A 22,329-nucleotide genomic window follows, 5' to 3' on the forward strand; every position below is an offset into this window, starting at 1 on the left:
TCATACAGCATCACAAGGAGAGAGAAATGTTGGTCCAAGCTAAGATGACTACAGCTCGCTGTTGCCGACGCTGACAGCTATTTATATCCCAGAGAGGTGTTGACGGCAGTTCAGGAGGTGTGCTCGCTTTTAATCTGTGTGCGGATTGGTGGTGCGCACTCCTCAATGAGTTTTAGTTCCTGCCCCCCATAGTTATGAGGTTTGGAAAAACACAGGTATCTCTTTGCAACGTATCTCAGACTAGATGGCAAATTGGATGTTGGGTTAATATTTAATTCTTGAATAAAAAGACACCTAAATGAACATAACATTATTATTAACCTTTTTAATGGGTTTTATACTACGTTACGCTTATTATATAAAGTGCATAAAGTGGTACATAAACCAATGTTTTTTACTTTTTTGTGACATTTTCAGATCCTCCGTGTGTGTGTGTGTGCGCGTCCTCACGTGTGTGTGTTATTGAGTGAGGGAGAAAAAGAACATAAATTCTTTGAAATTATCATCAGTGTAACTTGACAATAAAACAAGTAGATCTAGGTCAAAGAACACATTAAAGAGTCATAAATTCATGCTTGATATTTATTGTATTTATTTATCTGTTGGACATTTTTTGTATTTATTTGTTTCCACAATCAGTCGGCCAGCTACCCCAAACAATCAAGAGGTGTTTGGAGCCACAAATAATCGTTTGAGTAATTTTTAAGCAGAAAAAGTAAAATGTAAGAATTTGCTGCATTTCAGGGTCTTAATTAAGAAAATAATCTGCAGATTAATCAATTAATGAAAATAGTTAGTTGCAGCCCTAATTTCATGCCATTACATGCCAGCAAATAACTCCAATAAAAATGAAGAACCTATAGTACTTTAAAGAACCACATAAAGTATGCTAAGAACCATCCCCTATATAAAAGGCTCTTCAATTGGTGATGGTTCTTTAAAGAACCAGAGAGCCTTTTGAAGAACCATTTAAGAACCATTATTTTTCTGTGCGTAGGCTAAAAAACCTTTCTGTTGCCACAGGTGTGGCAGCAAGGACCCTGGCCCGATCAAGGGAGTCCGGGATCCGGGTGGTGAGCTCTGGGTGGCGGGCTTTAAAGTGGGACCACCAGTTGTCAGTGAAGCACCTCTCTGTGTTCACCAGAGTCTTCTGGCCGCTGTCCTTAAGGATTTCCAGAGTGAGGCTTTTAATGATGGTCCTCGTCAGGGGAAAGCCATGATCTGCCATCCAAATAATATATTTTACCAGGGCCATATGCTCTTCCCCACCACAAAGCATCCGGCCGTAAAAACCTCCCCCCGCCATTTTCTGAACGTTCATAGATGCACACTGGAAACTCATGTTGATTTCTCTGAAACGACTGGCTCTTGAAAGAAGGGAGTGGTCGGAGTTGAAAGAGGAGAGGTCAAGGATGTCATGGATATATATAGTGCCCATGACCCGGAAGCATTCTCAATATGTTTTAATTTTTATTCTCTAATTTATTGAATATTTGTTGATGTGGGAGAACCGGAGCACCCGGAGGAAACCCACGAAGCATTGGGAGAAGATTCATTGTCCACACGGCCCTGGGACCCCTGAGCCGCCATGCTGTGCTACTGAATGTCAGTGACATTTTTTTTTTTCATTATTCATTGAAATTGGAGAAACCGAAGCACCCGGAGTGAACCAAAAGCAGGCATGAGGATCATTAATTCTCCACGTTGAAAGGGAGAAGGGCACCCAGGTAGTGGGTCGCTGTCACTCTGCAGCAGACTCTACAGGTGGTCAGAAACAGAATCTGCTTTTGTCCCGTCCTGACGTGGTCAATTGGCAGTTGCTTTAGAAAGTCAAGTGCATCACCTAGGTAACAACGCTCTTCATGTCTGAGCTTAATGACATGTGGAGCAAACAGCCATGAGCTGATGGGCCTCATGTGCATATGAGTTAGTGTCTTTGTCATTTACCAGGTGAGTCATTGTAATGAAGGGATGTTTTAGGGCTTGCTTTGGTGTCAATCTTTTGCTAGGATCTAGATGTAGACATGATTTTAGGAGACTTAAAAATGCCATTGCATCTTCATTCTCAAGACCTTCTTGGCTTCGTTGACATATTTTTACTGCTTCCTCCAAATCCCTGAACATGTCGAAGAAATTGCAAGAAAGCTGAGGTTGGAGACCTGTTGCCTCCTTGTATTCCTCTGGTGAATTCAGTCTCCACCCTGGACTGCTGGAGCCCTCCACCTTGCTGAAATACTGCAAGCTGTATATTCCAGCCCTCAGCATGTGGTCCTCTGGCAGACCCTGCACCTGCACCATGAATTTCATCATTTCATATTCACACTGTTCAAGGTACAAGAAACGACCAAAGCACAGAAACGCCATGACACATCCGACTCCCCACATATCAATAGCTTCAGACAACCGGAGGCCCAACATAACCTCTGGAGCCCTGTATCCAGTAGCCTGCACAATGTCCCCAATCACCAGTTCTCTCACTGGACGGGCCAGACCAAAGTCAATCAGCTTCACCCTGTAGGGCTGATCCTTTTGATTGACAAGCATTATGTTGTCAGGTTTCAAGTCTGTGTGAACCATGTTGATACCCTTCAAGGCATCAAATGCTACTAGAAGCTGGTGAATCACAGGGCGAATCTCATTAAGTCTCATTGGCATCATGTTCCCCTCAATCATCAGGTCAAAAAGGCTCCTGTCCAGCATCTCAAAGGCCAGGCAAGAGAGGTTGTTAAACCTGAAACTTTCCAAGAATCGTGTGATGTTGTTTTTCTCCGGATCGAGAGTCCTGATTGCTTCTAGCATTTCGATCTCGCACTGAATGACGAATTCGTCGTTCCCTGTGTGGATCTTTACCGCAACACTTTTGTTCGTTGTTAAATCGAGACACTTGGCAACTTTGCCAAAACATCCCTCTGCAATGAAGTCCATTACCAGGTAACTGGTTGAGTTGCTGACGAGTACGTCATTCTTCTGTATCTGAAATGTCCTGCTTGGCTCAATAATGTCTTCCTCACTGTTGTTTGTATTGTGAGGTCCAGTGATCTCAGCTTCTTCCCAGAGACTAGCAGGAGATGGGTCTCTCTGCGTTTTGATGAAAGCGTCTCTTTCAATGGCTTCATTTCTACCACTGAAACTCTCTGTAAATGCATCTTCTTCCCAGAGTCTAGCAGGAGATGGATCTCTCTGCGTTTTGATGAAATTGTCTCTTTCGCCCAGGGTGGCTGGTTCTGACCCAATGTCTGCGTTGTAACCAGTGGAGGACCTAGTGCCTGAATGTTGAGCAGTGTAACTGTCTATGTCTGAAGATTCATCATTGACACTCTCATTGTCGCCGTCATAAGAACTGAAACTCTCTGTCAATGAATTGTATTCACAGACACTGGCAGCTGATGAATCTCTCTGTAAATACGTTTTGAAAGCTCTAGAGTCTGACTCCATGTCAGTTTTAGAGTGGGTGGGGCAATCGCCTGCTCCATCTGAATACTGCATGCGGCAAACAGCCATGAGCCTATGGGCCTCACCTGCATATGAGTTAGTGTCTTTCTCATTTACCAGGTGAGTCATCGTCAAGAAGGGATGTTTGAGGGCTTGCTTGGGTGTGATTCTCTTGGTAGGATCAAGATGAAGAAACGATTTTAGGAGGCTTGAAAAAGCCATCAAATCTTCGTACGCAAGAGCATCTCTTTTCTTTGATCCTCCCTGTACTGCATCTTCCAAATTTTTTTCGCCAAACCTCTGTGCTACTATGGGGATAACACCTGCATCCTTCCTGTATTCCTCTGGTGATTTCAGTCTCCACCCTGGACTGCTGGAACCCTCCACCTTGCTGAAATACTGCAAGCTGTGTATTCCAGTACTCAGTAAGTGGTCCTCCGGCTGACCGAGTAGCTGCACCATAATTTTCATCCAATGGTATTCACAGTTTCCAGGGAAGAGTTTCATACCGAAATACAGAAATGCCGCGACACATCCGACTCCCCACATATCAACAGCTTCAGACAGTGGGAGGCCCAACATGACTTCTGGAGCTCTGTATGAACGAGCTTGCATTGCCATCCCAACCTTCAGTTGGCTCACTGGAGCGGCCAGACCAAAGTCAATCAGCTTCACCTTGTATGGCTGATCCTTGTGATTGACAAGCATTATATTGTCAGGTTTCAAGTCTGTGTGAAGCACACCGATATCCTTCAGGGCATCAAATGCTACTAGAAGCTGGTGAATCACAGGGCGAATTTCGTTGAGACTCAACGGCATAAACCTTCGCTCCCTCATCAGGTCAAAAAGGCTCTTGTCTAGCATCTCAAAGGCCAGGCAGGAGAGATCGTCGAACCTGAAACCTTCTATGAATCTCACAATGTTGTCTTTCTCTGGATCAAGAGCTTTGATTGCTTCAAGCATTTTCACCTCCTTCTGAATGATGTTTTCTTTGCTGTTTGTGTGGATCTTTACCGCTTCCGTATTGCAAGTTGTTAAATTGAGACACTTTGCAACTTTGCCAAAAGATCCCTCTCCAATAAAGTCCATTATCAGGTAACGGGTTGAGTTGCTGACAAGGATGTCGTTCTTCTGCAACAGAAATGCTGCTTGTACAGTTGAATCGTCTGATGTTGAAGTTGAGTTAGACATTTTCAGTCAAATTTATCCAAATACTTTCCAGAAATACTTGTCTGAATTAGCTTGTGTCCTCAATGTGATCCTGAACCGAATGTCAGACCAATGTGAATGAGAACCAGCTGTAGACTTTTGAATATGGAATTCTGTTCCAAAATGGCTTTGATTTTGAAGTTGAAAGACATTGTCGTAGTTGATGTTCCAAAATGGCTGCTGTCTTCTGACATTCTGAAACTCATCACGCTGTGATGTCACCTGTGATGTCACTTGTGATATCACCTGTGATGTCATATTGACAACTGACAAAACAAAACAAAAAAGTAGTTGTGGCACTCTCATGTGAAATGGACTACAGCAAAAGTAGACCTACTGATTCTACTCAAGTAAAAGTGAGAAAGTACAGAGGACATTTCTACTGGTCATTCCCATGCCAAGCTCACTGAACCTTTTTCACTACACACCTTTTCTCCTTATTCCAGTCTCCCTCAATCAAAAAATTTAATGAGGTGGATTATGCACATAATATTAATTGTTTTATGTTCCATTAACAGGACCTACATGTCTAATTGTGATCTCTGTAATTGAGATCAAAATGCAGGAGTTTGAAACATTCCTGTGGTCACATACATGAGTACTGTGCACATAAGGATTTTTTTTCTACATTCCCTTTTATGGTTTAGTTTTTGCTTTTGGTTGTAAAGAGGCACTGTGTAGGTTTGGAAAGCAATTCAGAAACTCAGAAAGGTAATATTAACGATACCAATGAGGTAACAATACAAACTCAGAAATATCAATCATTTCCATAACGGAATGAACAAGCTGTTCTCAGAGGAAAATAAGGTCCCTGGAACACTGTTTGAGGACAGAAAGGTGGCAGGGTCCACCACATATGTATGAACTATGCCAACATTATGAAAATTGTTTATTCATTTTAAACAAGCCATCTACAAAAGTTCTCAGACGACGTCCATTCTCATTGTTCCTTTATCGATGTTTAACTGGATTTTATTGTTAAAAATTCAACAGGCTTCTGACATAATCTGTCTGGAACATTCTTCTGCATGTTGGCTACCCAGTGAAAGAATTATGCTGCAGGCTAGCTGTTTGCAGCCAACTGGACAGCTAAATGTGGATTTAGACTGTTATTCTAACAAATGAACCAATTGGATTTGGGGGCACACTTCACTATTTACATTGTTATTATTATTATTACTTTGATGATCGAAAGGTCGCTGGTTCAAATCCCATCTCCAGGCTGAGCTGAGCTGCATGTCGAAGTGTCCTTGAGTAAGATACTGAATCCCAAATTGCTCCTGATGTGCAGTTGGCACCTTGCATGGCAGCCTCTGAACAGTTAGGGCCCTGCGACTTGTCCAGGGTGTACCCTGTCCTCTCCCGGAAACAGCTGGGATTGGCTCCTGCAAAAACCCTGCGACCCCATAAAAGGGATAAAGCGGTTACAGACAATGGATGGATGGACCTTTCCTCGTCCTGCAGAGTTTTGTTTGCCTACAGCATCATGTCTTTTCCAAAATGTCTATTCCACAAATCCAAAAATGCAAGTCAAGTAATTCACTACAACATCCTGATTGTTGGAAGCTAAAATGATGATTCACTCACAAACCTTTTCACCTCTTTTCTGACTGTGATTGTTTTCCCGAGTTATTTTTCAGCTGCCTAAGACAAAACGACTAACAAACAATCAAACAAGTCACGATGATGTAGCTTCAAACAGATGTTCACTTTCCCCATTTTGTTTGTCGTGACTGATATACAGGCTTGGGGAGTAACGGACTACATGTAACGGCGTTACGTAATTAGGATACAAAAAAACAGTAACTGTATTCCGTTACAGTTACAGAAAAAAAAGACGTAATCAGATTACAGATACATTTGGAAAAAAATTGGGATTATTAGTTGGATTACAATTAAAATATATGATAATAAAAGATGAATAAATGTGAATGAATGAATCTAACACTTGCCAATGCGGCAATGCCGTATGCACGCGTGCACACATTACTTTTACAGTTCACTACAAGTCAGTCACAACGACGCTCTGCTCTCAAGTGAAGCCAGGCGGCTCATTATGGACTCGAGCGCTAGAGAAAAAAATGCTTTCACTGCGTGGACATTTCGCCATTACTTAGTTTCTAAAGAAGTAAGAGGGAACAACATCACTGTACAGTGCAAGCTATGCCTCCCAGCTGTACAACACACTGTCATCGTCCAAGGACACCACATCCAATTTAAAGAAACATTTAATGGTAAGCGAAACTGCGAACGTTAGCAAGCTACACAGAAATTCTGTTAGCTAAAGTTAACATTAGTTAGCCTGCTAACCAGACTGTCATTGTAACAACTACTACTGCTGTTGCTGCTACTAGGTACTACTACTGGGTCTGTGGGTGGTGGTGCTGCTGGTGACTGGGATGGTAAGTGTTTAGGTTTTTTGGTAGTTTTGAAGTCTCGTTTTTGTTCGCTCCCGTTTGCCCTGTTAAAATTAAGACATTACATTGTTAATACAAACTCAACACTTCCTGTGTCCGTCTCAAATTTAAAGTCCTCCAGCATAAATAGCTTAGTAGGCTTTTATTGTGAAAATTTGCACGGACTTCATCGTGGAAAACTCGTTGACTTTCGAGGGCCCCATAGGCACTTGAAATGTAGCTACTGCCACCTTGTGAGGCTTGTACGTTATAAAATTGCCTGAAACACCTGCAGTGACTGAAATGGGTCACTAAAACTTCAGATCACAACACCGTATTAAAATAGCATGATTATATTAGGAAATTGTATGGGTAATTTTGGGGGACAAATAAGTGACACACATCCTATATGTGGGGGTGTTTTACTACTGCTATTACTAGAAATAGGCCTAGTAGTCACAGTAACACTAATAATAACTGTTACCATCATTATTATTATTATTATTATTATTGTAATATGTCATGTAATTCTTGAATACAGCTGAATAGTTAGTAGTCAATGAATAAAACTGAATAAATCTAACATACCCTACAATTAATTAAATATTTAATTTGCTTTATGTGTTCCTTAGAGGAATTCTTTAATTGCATGTGCATTGAGGTAATCCAAAAGTAACTTAAAGTAATCAAGTTACATTACTTTAATATTGTGGTACTTGGATTACGTTACTGACTACATTTTTTAACAGGTAATTAGTAACTGTATCGGACTACATTTTTAAAGTAACCCTCCCAACCCTGCTGATATATGCAGCACTGCTCAGAGGTTTACAACAGAACAAACATACTCATGGAGAGAGACTACCCTCCTTTTCTGGAGGAGAGCAGACGGGACCAGTTTTTGGAACACTTCCTGGAAGGAGACATGGAGACAGAGGTTGCACTTGGATGATTCTCAATATATGATAATGTACAATCTGTCCCGGCCTACGTTGTATTAGAATCCGTTGTTTTCAGTTCACCAAGAAAAACCTTAAACCAGCCGTCATGTATGGCTTCCATCTTCTGGAAAATCATTCCAAACTGAAAAGGAAAAGCAAAACACACAACACAGCCACACCAGAAGTCCCAGTCATGATGGACACCACGTTACAGACCAAAAATCTCAAACACAGAAAGGGCCCTATCTTTGCAAGTATCCAAGAAACACTTCAGTGTATTTTATAGAGACCTAAATTCTAACTCATCCCTAACATCCCAGGACACAAAGCAGGCATGAAAGAGAAACTTTGGTATTTCAATTATTCATTCGGACCAGTGGCACCCCCAAGGGGGGCCACCCCACTGGCCCCCCCCCAGTGCTCCCATCAATTTCCCTGACTGACTGAGGCGCTGGCTCAATAGGGAACTGTACTTTAAATCTCCACCTGTGGGGGTGCTAATGTGCTGAAAGGCGTGCAGTCTTATGGGAAGTCATCGCAAGAAGCAGAAGAAGAAACAACAACATTTTTGTGTTTTTCTGAAATGTTTGTGTGTTTCTCAAACTTGAGGTAAATGTGTTGGATGCATATTGTCTTTTTAATGAAAAAGAGTCAAGGGGAATGCAATACGCAGCCACAGACTGGAGCTGAATCTGAGTTGCCCAAGAAGGACCATTTTGGTGTGCCACCCTAAGATTTTCACTGGCCCCATCTGGCCCCCCCAATGAAAATGTTCTGGGGGTGCCACTGATTCGGACTGGCAGGAAGTGTGGATACAGGCTACAGAGAGATCTATTCATAATCAAACCAAATCTATTAAGAACAAAATGGATGCTAATGAGTCTCCTCTTTATTGTAAATGTAAATCTGAGATTAATCGTATTCACTGTTTCTGGACGTGTGTGAAGCTACCAAGATGTTGATCTGGTGTTGTGAATGAGCTATCCATCATTTTTGGTGTTTGACATGAAGGGGGAGGTTGGGGATGGACATCATGCCCACTATTTTCATGAGTTTATATTATTTTTATTTTACCATGTCTTTTTACTCTCATGCTTTTATTTTGTCATGTCAAAAGAGCTCCTCTGTTTTGTGTTCAGTGTTAAAAATATATGAAAAATATGAATGATATGAAAAGCAATAAATATATTATTTAAAAAATAAATATAAAGAATAATATGTTGTTATAATAGAAACCCAGGACTGTATTGCATCTTCAACAATCAAAGGATAAATATATAAAACAACAAGAGTCCCAACTCAAGGACCGAATCACTCTGGAAAACTTTTCACAATATTCAACTTTTTTGAACTTTCATTTATTTTCAAGTGGCACGTTTCCTGTTGCAACAGTTAAAAGCCACACATATTCATAATATCAATGCATCTACATTAAAAAGTTATTTTTCTATCAATTTCCTGAGCGTAGATACATATCACCAATATATGAAGACATAACAAATATTTACCATATTTGTTCATATCATCATAGTATTTACACGGCCTGAAGTTTCATTTCAGGGATTTATTAGGCGTTGTCAACTGCTCTGTGCTGCCACAAATCATGACCAGAACCTCTTCCTACCTCTTTCCCTCACCCGTCACCTGAGTGTCCTCAGGATCTGTTTTATCTGTAGCAATCAGCTGATTGTTGGGGTGTTGATGGGTGGGTGGGGGTGCCAACAATAAGGTCAGCCAGGGGCCCAAAGCCTCAAATGAACTTCAATATAATAAACCTGTAGCAGATATAGTACAATAATGATTGATGTGTAGGCTACAATAATGTTTGTTCTCTGGATTGTTCCACTTTTACATGCATTTCTCTGTTGAGCCCACCTGATGGGGCTATAGTAGCTTTATGATGTGCAAGAACGAACACAGAAATGTTCAGCAGGAGAGGATGATGAGAAATAATAATATTACTTATTAGAAATATGAATATTGCTTGAATAAATATATATATAGTGAGCTCTCATATTCAAAAGAAGATTAATTAGAAATTAATAAGTTGATGATTGTTTTAAAGGAGACTCAGAGGTTTTAGCTTGATATTTCTCTTTTAAGATGAATCCCCCATTCTTAGTTTAGTCTTAAATTAAGTGTTAATTTAAATTCTCCTTTTAGTTTTGGTGCTGTTAAGTGTAATGTGATACTACTGCTGAAAGACAGAGAAACACATACAACCAAAGTAGAAAATAGCTTTTTTATATATTGAAGGGAGGAAAATCAATGAGCTGAGCAGGTTAGATAGAAACAAAAGTGTAAATTTACCTTAAAAGTATTCAGCGTTCAGCTGAATAAAGTCCTGTCAAGTCCATTCCTAAACTGTGTGTTTGTCACTCCAGATGTTTGTTTTGCAGGACGGTGCCTAGCAGGAGCCAGAGGAGCACCGACACCTTCCAGGTAACATACCTGTCTTTTGCTGATGTAAAAAGTGTGTACCTTGTAATTTGACTGTTTAGTATATATTAAATGTGTAGAACTGTTATTCGCTTCACATGCAAATAAACACGAACATCACCGGAACAAATGGACATTTTTTACTGTGTGATGAGAGGTGTTGAAGTGTGCAGCGGAAGTGTGTCACAAATGATTTATTTCTTTATTCCGTTTTGGATGAAATACAATGACCACACAGAGAAACCACTGATGTTGCGGCACCAGTGTGAGAGGACTCTTACTGCAATTGTTTGGTCTGGTCCTTTACTTTCTCCCTCTGTCCAACTCTCTAACAGGCTGCTGGCAGCAGGAAGAGAAACTCCCAGAAGTCAAAGTCATCTCACTAGAAATGAATTTTGACACAATCAAACAGTCAACATGCGTTTGTGATAAAAAACCACAGGAAATATTTCTGTTTAGTTTCTGAGGTTCAGGTCATACCTAATGTTTTGAATTGCTTTTGTATGACTTGGAGTCAAAAGGGTCTGTTTTTTTATTGTGTTATAATAATGTCACCCTTAGAAAAAAAAGGGTGACATCAAACACGCACAAGCATGGTGTTACTGTTGTTTCTACATTTTTGGAAAGTCCATATTCAAATTTTTATATGTTATTCGAAAAGCCAATCATTTGTGAAGATATCCAGTTCACATCTGACATTGATTTTATTTTCACATGTTGTGACTTAGATGACATGTGAACATAGCCAATCATATGTAAAAATGTGTAAAAAATAAATAAATTAGGAATTCACATGTAAAGAGTTCATGTGCCATGTGACAAAATCAGCTCTACTTTGATATCAATATTACAACGATATTGTAGGGATGACTACTGGCACTGTCACAGAATGCTTGCACAAAGAGATTTTTCATCAATAATCGTCAGTAATGTGGATATAATGACTAAGTTGGAAGAGACAAGTATTGGAACAAGTAGAAGAGTCAGGTAAATTTAAACCGACATAACGATCTAAAATCAAGACGATGTATAGTTTCATATCACAATAACAATATATATGGTTTATATTGCTTCACAAAACAATATAAAGTGCTATATCATGGCGGCTGTAGTTCAGGGCTAGAGCCAGTGTCTTGTTATTGGAAGGTCGCTGGTTTGATTCCCATGCTCTACAAGTGTCCTTACGCAGGATTCTGATGTGAAACTACTGCCTGTATCTAGTCTTTTTACTTTCACATATATCTGGATAATTTTTTTTAATGGACCTTGTGGTTTTTTTTAACATTAGCAAAGTAGCAACATTGATGGAACCATCTGTCGGTTGGTCTGTTGGTCCACCCCTCTGGTCTAAGTGTACATTTGATTTTAGGGGATATATGGTACAGACATTCATGGTCCCCCAAAACATAAATATCACAGGCAACCAGGCTTGTTGGAATTGCCTATACCTTATACCTTACGACCTATGAATTATGACCTAATTACGAATTTTGACCTGGATGACTGAGAACCTTTATCAACTTCACAAAACAATGCTCTGCTCACATGTGACATCATTTTCTCAATGTTTAAACTATCCACAATAACCCTTGGCAGTGAATTTCATATATTTTTACCTTAAACTCCTTCCGGCTGCTGTTAGAAAGAAAGAATGACGTCGCTTCACATTTGACACATTTACAGTTTATTGTTCTGCCATGTACACACTGCAGCTGCTATGCCTTGTTAGCGTTTCAGGTTTATTTATTTTTTCAGTAATAAGTCATACATGCCCGCATAGATATTTGCACTGTTAATATATTTGTTATCACCATGGAAACAAGATGCTCATTTATCAAATCAACGGTCTCTTTTTGACATTTCTTTTATTCTTCCAACGGATCACACTCAAAGTAAATGGCAACGTGAGGATCGTGTTATTACATAGGTAAAGTCTCAGCTGTAAGATGAACACAAAAACAGAAGTCTGTACACAATTCAACCAGATTTCCAATCAAATCCTGTTCTTCTACGGAGGCAGAAAAAAAAAAAAAGTCTTGACTTGTTGTTTTACTTTACTTTTTGTCAACACATTCAAACACACACACCCAAACACACACACCACACGCTAAGCCACTCTCAGCTTATATCAGCTCAGAGTATACAGGGATCACAAATTGATGGCGATAAATAAATAGGTATGTATGTGATAAGTGAAGTTGGTGGAAATCTGCCTTTGCTTGGAGTTTCAAGCTGATTCCTTGGATAGCAGTGGTCAGAATCGACAAGTCAAAATCGACAACATTAATGAAAGGAAAGTGTCTGCATGTGATGTATGGTGTCTATAACCCTAAAGGATATGTCTGGTGTTATTTCATATTTTCTTATTGTCAACAAACCCCATGAAAAGACAAAAACCAGCCAACCAAGTGATAATGCATCTTCCAATACTTTTCTGACCTCCTTACCACTCGGCCCCAGAGCCACTGGCTCCTACTGAAGATAGAAAACTTTACAAACACCTAACAAATAAAGCATCATTAAAAAAAGCTAAGTCACTTTTTAAAACAAATGTTACACAAACACAAGAAAGTGCTTTTGTTGGGGACTATTTCAAGAAGCGCATTTTTCACATGTTCTGCTCTCGTGGGTATCTTGGGCAGCAGGACAGCGTATGCGGGTCGACTTATAATAAATAACAGTGGTCAAAGCCTCGTAATTTGAAGAAATAATTAAGTATCCTCAATGCTTTAGGGGAAATGTAAATTGTATAAATAAAGCTCACATCAAAATATAGTTTCTGCAAGACAAAGAGTGACTGATTTACAGCATCACACATGATTAAATAGAAATTAAGCACAGGTAAATCACGTTAATTGGTTAAAGACAACAGGCAGCAATAACAAAAGAAATATCATTGAAATAAAGACTGTTCTATTCTCGCTGATATGAGCCATGATGCGGTATAAAAGAGAAATAGTAGTTTATAAAACATTAATAATGAGACACACAAAGAGGATGTTTAATGACCTCGAACAGTCTGATGTCTCCGTGTTCATCATCAGGGTTACTTTGTAGGACTTGTCAAAGCTCCTCCAGAGCCACAGAAGACACCCTAAAACTTGAACCCCTGATGTGTTTTCAATAGTTTTTGGACAACAATGGGGCTCTATGGCACAGAGGATGAAGATACACAATACAAGTTAATAAGATCCATTAATTGTTGGTTTGGTTCTGCGCATGGGATTCGTTGACAAGACAAAAAAATTCGGCCAGCCTTATCCCTTGAGAGGCTTCATGTAGGACAATAATATGAGCAAGCAGCACATGTGAAGGTGTAGGACAAGAGCTACAAGGACAGTGGGGTAAGTGCTTGAACTGCATCAGAATAACCCTCCACACTACTTTCTTTCTCAATAAACACATTGTATATACACGCACAGAGGTGGCAGCTATGATAACAATGCACAAACACACCTTGGAAGGGCAGACACATGAATCAAAAAATACAGGCAGATGCATCATGGGATGACAAAAGGTGTGATCACACAGCCTTTGTAAACAGATCAGCAGGGTGATGTTTGGCTGTATAAAGAGTCCATGATAGTACACACATTCACTCCTCCCAATTTATTCTCTATGTAACATTAATCTCATCTGTACGGTGGCCATTCTCCAGCTGAATCGGTGCATGTACAGCAGGTTAAGGTGGGCTAATGTATTAAATGCTTTGAATTTTGGAATTCTTTTCCCCCGGTCCAAGCATGACTTTTTTTCATCTCCTCTATTTACAAATGTTTACAAGAGTTCTTCGAGAAGAGGCCGTGCATGAGGCGAAACGTCCGAGATGCCCCCCTTAGACTTTGATCGACCTTTGGTGCGTCGTACCATTATCACACCGCAGCAGCCAAAAAGGTAAAAACAAAAACCATCATCCGACAAAAAAAAAAAATGAAGGGTGCTATCTTTGGTCACAAAAAGAGCAAATGAAACACAATGTGAGCGAAGGAAGAGTGTTAAAGCACAATATACTGTTCCATCATTCGACAAAAAGAGGACGATAGAAAAACTTTGATCCAGTGATTGGCGAGGATAACAGGAAGGGGATCTGGAACATCCTGATCTGAGGAAGCGTACATCACCAAAGGCTTCAGCGGATGATGTATGGAGAGGATCAGTGGGGAAGCAGCTGCTCAGTCAAAACTCTCGTCAACGTCGTCATCTCCTTCCTCCTCTTCATCTCCATCCTCCTCCCCCTCCTCCTCCCTGTCGTCCTCACAGTAGCGTTGAAGCAGTTGGTGCAGGTGCTGCTGCAGTGCGTCGGGCTGCAGGGCGTCTGGGGTGTCGTCCAGACGCTCTAAGTGCACGTGCTTCCCCTGGGCATCCCTCATCACAGTCCTCTTCTGGGTTCGTGACTTACGCATGTGGCTTCTGTGGGAGCAAAAAAAAAAAAAACAACAAAAAAGCTTTACACCACATCTAAACTATGATTTACTGTCATCACTGGGTATGTGTATAGGTGTGGACTGACCAAACACTGGTCACCTACAAGTTCACTCTCCTAGGGCTTGAATGAGCCACATCTTAGCAGTCACTATTTCTGACTGTGGAAATGTATGTGCCACTTGACTGCACATGATGTGATACAAAATAAAACAATCGAAAGATCCCTTTATAATTTGTGAAATGATGTAGTTACATTTTGTGGGTAATTTTAGTTTGAAAGATTAAAAAAATAACTAAAATTTTCAACAGAATATCAAGTTTGAGCTTACGTAGCATGCTAACCAACTAGCCCCTAGCATGGGTACCCCATCCCTCACATCAAGGCTGAAAACCTCCTCCCTCTGGTGGTCAGAGGCTCCTGTGCTAGTGGTAAAAAACACCAACACGCCCAAAACTTTAAGTCTGAGCAGAGTCAAGTCAGCTAATAGATCCTGCTAGCTGCACTGCTAACTGAGCTAGCTAGCTCATGGCAGCCACATTTATCAGCAGTTAACGGATACTCTAGTGAAACTCCGCTGTCTATTTATTAGGTGAATGAACTGGGCAGGTGAACAATTCATACATTATGCATACTTAAACAATTGCATAAAACATTACATAACATTATATCTGCTATCTAAAATGTGGATTTTCTAAATTCTAATTTTGATTTTGTCATACATCACTTGGACTCGAATTTTAGTTGAATTAAATAATTTCATCGTAACTTGGCATAATGTTGGTTACATTTCCATGCTAAAGAAGGGCTGTCAATGAATATTTAACATTCAGTTGTGTAATCTATATATTCTATATTTAATTGTGTAATCAAATTGCAACCCAACTCAGCGACAGACAGAGTGACTTGCATTCCAACCGACCCTAAATTAAAGCGGCACCTTGAGATAAATTCATTTGCCAAATATGAAAGCTACAGTTGGTATATTAATATATAACAAAATAATATAATAAATTAATATTCTGCAAACTACCAACCCGAGGGTACAGTCAAATAACCTTGAAACTACAAATCATTAATTTGATCGAAATGCGAATAGAGAGGACTCCATGGTCATTAATGGACCAATAAGATCAATACCTTAACACATATTAACACATGTTAATACATAGCAACTTAAAAGTTGTGTTAAACAAGCATTTTTAAATATGGTATGTCAAAAAACTGAACGCAACCCATGGAACATTTTCCACATTTCATACTAACACACTGCTGAAAATATTTATGCAGTGTTAGTGATGTTCTAGGGCTTTGTTTTCATCTGGCCATCATTTCAATTGGTTATGAAAACATTTTTGTACATTTGTATGTACAACTTTTTGCCAAAGACAAGGTAAAGCAGCAAAACCACTAAAAACATCTTAATGAGAGAGTCAGTAACACAATCATATGGCCAATTCTAGTATCACAATATTAAAGTAATGTAACTTTCTTACTTTTCATTACTTTTTGGTTACCTCAATACCAAACACATGCAAAAAAAGACAAGATTACTTTTGTTTATCTTAACAACTAGTGTGTCTACAGCAAGAATCGACACTAATGTGTTTCACTTAAGACCAGAGTGACGTTGTGTGAGCATGTGAAGTGTTGTCATGTGTGCACATGTGCATAAGACAAGTATATCATTCCATTGTCAAAACTGTAAAGTAAATTTTGTATCCTAATTACCGGTACTTAGGATTACATGTAATGTTGTTACTCCCCAAGCCTGGCTGTAAGATATACACTTCATCATATCTATAACATTTGAAGAACAATCAACTGCTTTAGTCTTGAAACATAGTTCAGTATTAAAAGGTAGATCTGAAGCATCTAATTAAATTTGCAACGGTTTGGGTAAAATATTTTAGTGTAGAAGATAATATACTGACACCCCCCAGTGCTAGTATCTACACTATTGGACACAATGAAAAATGTGATGCAAGCAATACAATCATCACACTATTTTAACTGGGATTCAAACAATTCTACACACAGATACAACATCTAAAATATTTGGGCTTTAAAACCTTCACATTTTTCCTAGAAGGTAGTGTGTGGGAAGTGTCACTGGATATCAGCAGAAATCCTGGTAAGTACAATTTACATCTATCTTTCCTTGGACAATTGCCACTTCAAGAATGAGAGTTTGGACTGTAACATTAATGGTTAGAGGATAGCGTGCAATCACACCATGCGTCCATGTTAAGCTCTGCTCAGTGCCCTCTTAGCAAACACCAGTGTCTTTGTGGTCATTTTCTACACAATCCCATGCTGCTGTCCGACCTTTTAACCACAGAGCCGTCGTCCTGCACAACCTCTTTCTCTACTACATGAGGCAGGAGCATTTTCCCAAAGCCTCCAGCATAACTCAATGCCTGGAGGGGAAAGAACGAGGAAGGACAGAGGGATCAGAGGGAGTGGAAGATGCTGGAAACACGTAAATGTAAAGATCTGCTCAACAGTAGTCACTGACAAGTTATAAAAAATATGCATTAGCGTGTTGTGAAAGCGTTTGTTTTATAAAAACCAGTAACACCTCCATTTATTTAAATGTTCTTCTCATCACTTATATAAATACCTAGTTAATGTGTGAAATCAGTAGTTGACAGAATCATTTTTAAAATTTTCTTCTAGTATGGACACACTGACCTTCTCAAAGTCCTCTCTGGCCGAAGGGAGATCTGCAGCCAGTGAGGTGTCTCCCATTTGCTTCTCCATCCTCTCTCCTCTCACCACCGTTGTCTTGACAACCTTGCTGACCTTTCGACCTTGAACTGGCTCTACCTCAAATTCTGATGATGTGGCGGCGCCCAGGGCCAAGGGCTCCAAGAAGGTCAACTGCAGAGATGATGTCAAGATGTCAAGGGACTAAATGCTATGTACCTTGGCATGTACAATGTATATATGTACTGTGAAGTTTTATTGTATATTTCATTTGGTAAAAATGTCAGTTTATCCTATACTAGCATGGTGAAATACCTGCAAAGCTAATAACATTCCTATCAGCCTCCAGTGTGCTTTGTTTTAATAATAACTGTGGATTGTAGCATGCTAACACATTAAACTAAGATTCAAACATGGTTAGCATTACACATGGTAAACATCAGCTTTGTCATTGTTGGGCATTGTGTTGGATGTGTGACCTCACAGAGCTGCTAGCATGGCTGATCACTATTAGTTCTCTGGACCGGGTCTGTGTGCAGCTCAAACATAAATGTCACCATTTGATGAACTGTGCCAGATTATAGCTTCAAGATAATTCGCATCTGTAGAACTCTGGCAATTTAACATGCTTTTATTTTATCTGTCAGGTGTATGGGTTTGCCATTATACCACATGGGTATTTTTAAAAGATGTATTTTCAGTGTGTTACAGGTAAAGTGTATGTTTGTGTGTTTTGGCCACAGCTTTACAATTTGTTTCATTTTTATGAGGCAAGAGTCAACATTTACAAACTTCATACAACTCTTGAATGCAGCAGAGAACTTTCTTCCTGACCACAGGTGCAATGAACAATGGCAGGATTCTAACTGTTAAAAGCACTGAACGTTTTTCATCATAAAATGTTGCCGCTATTAAATTATTACACTAACCTCTTTCTGATCTCCCTCACTGCGAAGCACAGTTCTCTTTACCACCCTAGAGACAGTGTCTCCCTCCTCGATCTGCACTGTCTCCTGGTGAGAGCCTTCAATGGTCACTTCCTGTGTCTCCATGCCATCAGGTGACACATATTTGCGAATCACCTTCCGTGTGATCTGGTGGGAAACACAGAAAGAAAATATCTTTTCTGTGATGACAGCGCAAATGTTGGATATTTTGATGTTGTTCATATCTTTGAGTGTTCTCTTACTTTCTTAACTACGATGTTGCCATGCTCGTCTGTGTACTTCTCCTCCGTGACCGTCTGTGATGGGATATCTGGTAGGTCATCTGCCTGTAAGAAGACAAAACACATATTGTCAATTCACGTGGTACTTCACAGCAGGGAACAATCAACAACAAGTTGTTTTTTATTGCAGAAAGTATTTTAAGAATGACCAACACCCATATCGAAAACGTGGAAAATTGTAAAACATTGTGGCTTTCATTTCTCACTACTGAATCTTCATCAGACAAAAATATGACATGAAATGAAAAAATTAAATTTATTAGGAAAGGAAAGTAAATGACAAAATACAATGTAGTTTAGAGCTCCCCTTCTATCCTCTATTGCAAAAAGTAACATTTGTGCCAAGGAAATGTAAGTGTTGGACACTCTATACAATTAACCCAGAAAGTCAAGTCCAGCATGGAAGAAAAAAGAAAAATAACAAAGATCACATAAACTCTGCTACCCACTAACCCTGCATTACTCCAAAGAGCACTGTGGCTGCACAGCTTCATCATGCTTGTTTACCTGAATGATAACTCTGCGTCGGACCACTCTGGTGGTCAGCACCTCCTCCTCTGAGCTATCAGAGGACAGTACACCTAGCTCCTCTGCTATCTCCTGGGAGACAGCACACAACCAGCATGGGTCAATGTATCAGGTCTGCAAAGTGTTAGTCTAGCACACTCCTGTAGACTTTGGCTGTTCCTTCTTTTTCGCCTTACCTCACTCTTATGTTCATTTACCAAAAAGGTATGTGTACGGACAAATGGGAATGAGGGTGTAAAATTAAATTGTACAAAAATAGTGAAGTGAGAGGAAGAGAAGGCACAGTTATGCAAAAAACTTTCAAATTAAGTAAACATGCAAGGATGGGAAGCGGTGTGCGAAATACATAGAATCTCAGACCCCCAATTAACACCTAGAATGAACTTGAAACTGGGGTCACAGCAATAAGATAGATATTTATGTGGATCATTACTGTGAAGATTGGATTTTAAAATATTGAGAGGTGAGCAGGCTAAACAATATAGCACTGACAATGACAAGACAGCTGATGTACACTGGTAAGATGCTTAAGAAGAAACCTATGAAATTATAGTTCTGCAAAGTATGCATTAAATAGAGGTGGAATCGTACATTTAGCCTTTGCAGTTCTCCTTCCCCATGTTGGAGAAGTTTTACTTATTACTTTAAAGTCACATAATCAAAACCATCTACAAAATATCATTCCTTATTAGTCAACAGAATAATCTTGAGCATAGTTGTTATGTCTGATAATAAGCTATTAATCCAAATGAGATTTGGACATTTGCCATTCGCCCTTCAGACTGCTTGAAGTACATATGATTACAGGTCAGGTCATGAGTCAGGATTGATTTAGAGACAATTGAGTGTAACAGGGCAGGTTTTCACATCTCTTAACAGAGATAAAAAAAACATCTCCGGATGTAGACCCGAATGCAAATAGTCAACATGGCTATTCCAGGGTCCCTAAAATACCCCTTTTGTACTCACTCATAGATAGATACCAGCCACCTCAATACGCCTGATTTTTTATTATGCATTATTTCCTGAGACGTTAATGAATGTTAAAGAAAGTGAGAACAAAATCTGGATCCGTCCCTTACTCCGCATCTGCACTAAAAGTTAAGGGAGTCTATTCTGGGCAATGACCCAACCTCCATCTAAGTTTTGTGAAAATCAGGTACAAAGTTTTTTGTAATCCTGTTGAAAACATAACCTCGTTGGTGGAGGCAATTGTAATTTTTTTTGGAAAGCTGTACATGTAGTACAGTGTTATTTGAGTCACTTCATTTCCCTGTGCCTATAATGGACAGATAGAGTCATAATGTCCAAATGATATTTTGCACACCATTGGGAACAACAACAAGCAGAAATCAAAGAAGTGCAGGTGCTGATGTGAACAAAGAGTTATATGTTATGGGATCAGTTCTTGACAGCAGCTTTTTTTAAATGTCACCACTAACCTCATAATGAGGAACTGCAAATACCAACACCTCAACACCAACATCAAAAGCATTTTTGCAGTCACTCATGATGCAATATTTATTACAGCAACTCATCACTGTTTTTTATATTGTGTTATTTTCTCAACAGCTTAGGCACACATGCACACAAAAGCACTCATGAGCCTCATTTAGTCCATTCAGTGCAAACTTGTGTGATTTATCTTCAAAGTCTCGGATGATGCACAACAGCAACCGGCCTGGCCAGGCAAAACACCAGCCAGTGTAGCACCGTGCTCATGCTCTACCTCTTACCCTTCCCAGGAAGTCATCATCATCGTAATACCCTGCCTGATCTCTGGAGGGAAGCTCCTCACACACGGGGGCGTCGTCCTCTGTTTGACACTCCCGTGAACCTTCTGAATCATAAGCAAATTCACCAAGACTTTCACTGCCAGAGGAGAAGCGCTTGGAATCGTTCACGCGGAGGTAAGGCTGATCAGTGTACAGAAGGCTCTCTTTCAGGAAGCCTACATCTGGGCTGCTCCCAGGCATTGGGGATGGGGGTTCGGAGATATGATAGGTAATCTCATGTTCAAGTTTCAGTTCCTCTGGTTCGGAGAAGTCCGAGATGGCTTGTCTGCAGTCAAAGAATTCCAGATCAGAGTCAGAGTGCTCGGGAGATTCTGCTCTCTTACTGAGGTCCTTTGGATCCTCTGATTCCAATTCAGAGACTGTTTTCTCAAATTCTGAGAGGATTCTGTCAAAGTCTGGGGAAAACTCAAAGTCTTCAGGATTTTCAGACTCTCTTTTGGTGTTTGCTTCCTTCACAACCTGAGCTGAAGTGGAGTCACTGAACACTGGAGACACTGGACTCAAATCATTCAAGGAGGCATGGCTACATTCAGAAACCTTTAGGGTTTGATGTCCTGAAAATACTGCTTCATAATCTGGTGGCACCAGAAACTGTGTTGACATGGGTGAAAAAAGCTCACTGATCTGTGCTTTCTTAGGGGAGAACTCTAAATCTAAGTACCCATAAGATCTTTCAGAATTTGGACAGGATGTCTTCTCAGGTAGGACTGGAGTAACAGCTCTGTGGGTTGTGTATAGGCTCTGGTCAGGGAGTTGTAGTGGAACTGATTTTGTCGGTTTCTTAGTAGTGAACAGAAAATCTACTTTAGTGGTGTCTTGTGTCATTGTTGTGGCAGTCAACAGTTTTCTTTGCATCTCATCGTCTGAATGAAAATGTGTTTCCTCTGGCGTCTGAGGAAGAGCCTGTAAGTGAATATCAACATGATCTAAATAAGTTCACAAAAACCCACAGGTTGGTATGCACCATCAAATTGACCTTAACATTTCATAAGGTTAGCATCACATAACTCCGCAGTGACAGATTTTTCCATCCAGCCAATATCTCATTAGGTTTAGAGCTATAGATGTGAAGCCATGACATGCAACTTTTAAGCATCCTAGCAATGTCCGGGCAAATTCAACGACTTCACTGCAATACATTGTGTTATTAGTTTGTCAAACCACACAGTTATTTAGTCCATCCAAATAACATGTTAACGGATTCATCCAAAATAAGCATCTTTGCTTG

The 22,329-nt window shown here is 39.9% G+C and overlaps 2 protein-coding genes across 39 annotated transcripts in view; both read right to left on the bottom strand.

Annotated features, from left to right (window-relative positions):
• Window positions 1-568: 568 nt before the first annotated feature.
• Window positions 569-4,722, bottom strand: LOC115589161 (uncharacterized). Its single transcript, XM_030429898.1, has 2 exons — window positions 2,080-4,722; window positions 569-1,974 (listed from the first exon to the last, which is right to left on the bottom strand). Exons 1-2 carry the CDS (start codon window positions 4,621-4,623, stop codon window positions 1,873-1,875), a joined length of 2,646 nt encoding a protein of 881 aa, XP_030285758.1. The 5' UTR covers window positions 4,624-4,722; the 3' UTR covers window positions 569-1,872.
• A 7,356-nt stretch (window positions 4,723-12,078) lies between these two features.
• ank2b (ankyrin 2b, neuronal) overlaps window positions 12,079-22,329 on the bottom strand; it is a 202,296-nt gene continuing 192,045 nt past the window's right edge. For 36 of the 38 annotated variants that reach the window (XM_030430603.1, XM_030430602.1, XM_030430594.1 and 33 more), the window contains 5 exons: window positions 18,739-18,822; window positions 18,479-18,643; window positions 17,535-17,723; window positions 17,169-17,260; window positions 12,079-14,827 (listed from right to left, as the gene is read on the bottom strand). In XM_030430603.1, coding sequence (XP_030286463.1) covers window positions 14,590-14,827; window positions 17,169-17,260; window positions 17,535-17,723; window positions 18,479-18,643; window positions 18,739-18,822 — 768 coding nt within the window. In that variant the 3' untranslated portion in view covers window positions 12,079-14,589. Of the gene's footprint in view, window positions 14,828-17,168; window positions 17,261-17,534; window positions 17,724-18,478; window positions 18,644-18,738; window positions 18,823-19,284; window positions 19,378-21,041; window positions 22,005-22,329 lie in introns of all 38 variants that reach the window. The other 2 variants (XM_030430590.1, XM_030430589.1) reach the window with 2 other exon arrangements.

Source organism: Sparus aurata, chromosome 10 (assembly GCF_900880675.1).
Source record: "Sparus aurata chromosome 10, fSpaAur1.1, whole genome shotgun sequence".
NCBI classification, from domain to species: Eukaryota; Metazoa; Chordata; class Actinopteri; order Spariformes; family Sparidae; genus Sparus; species Sparus aurata.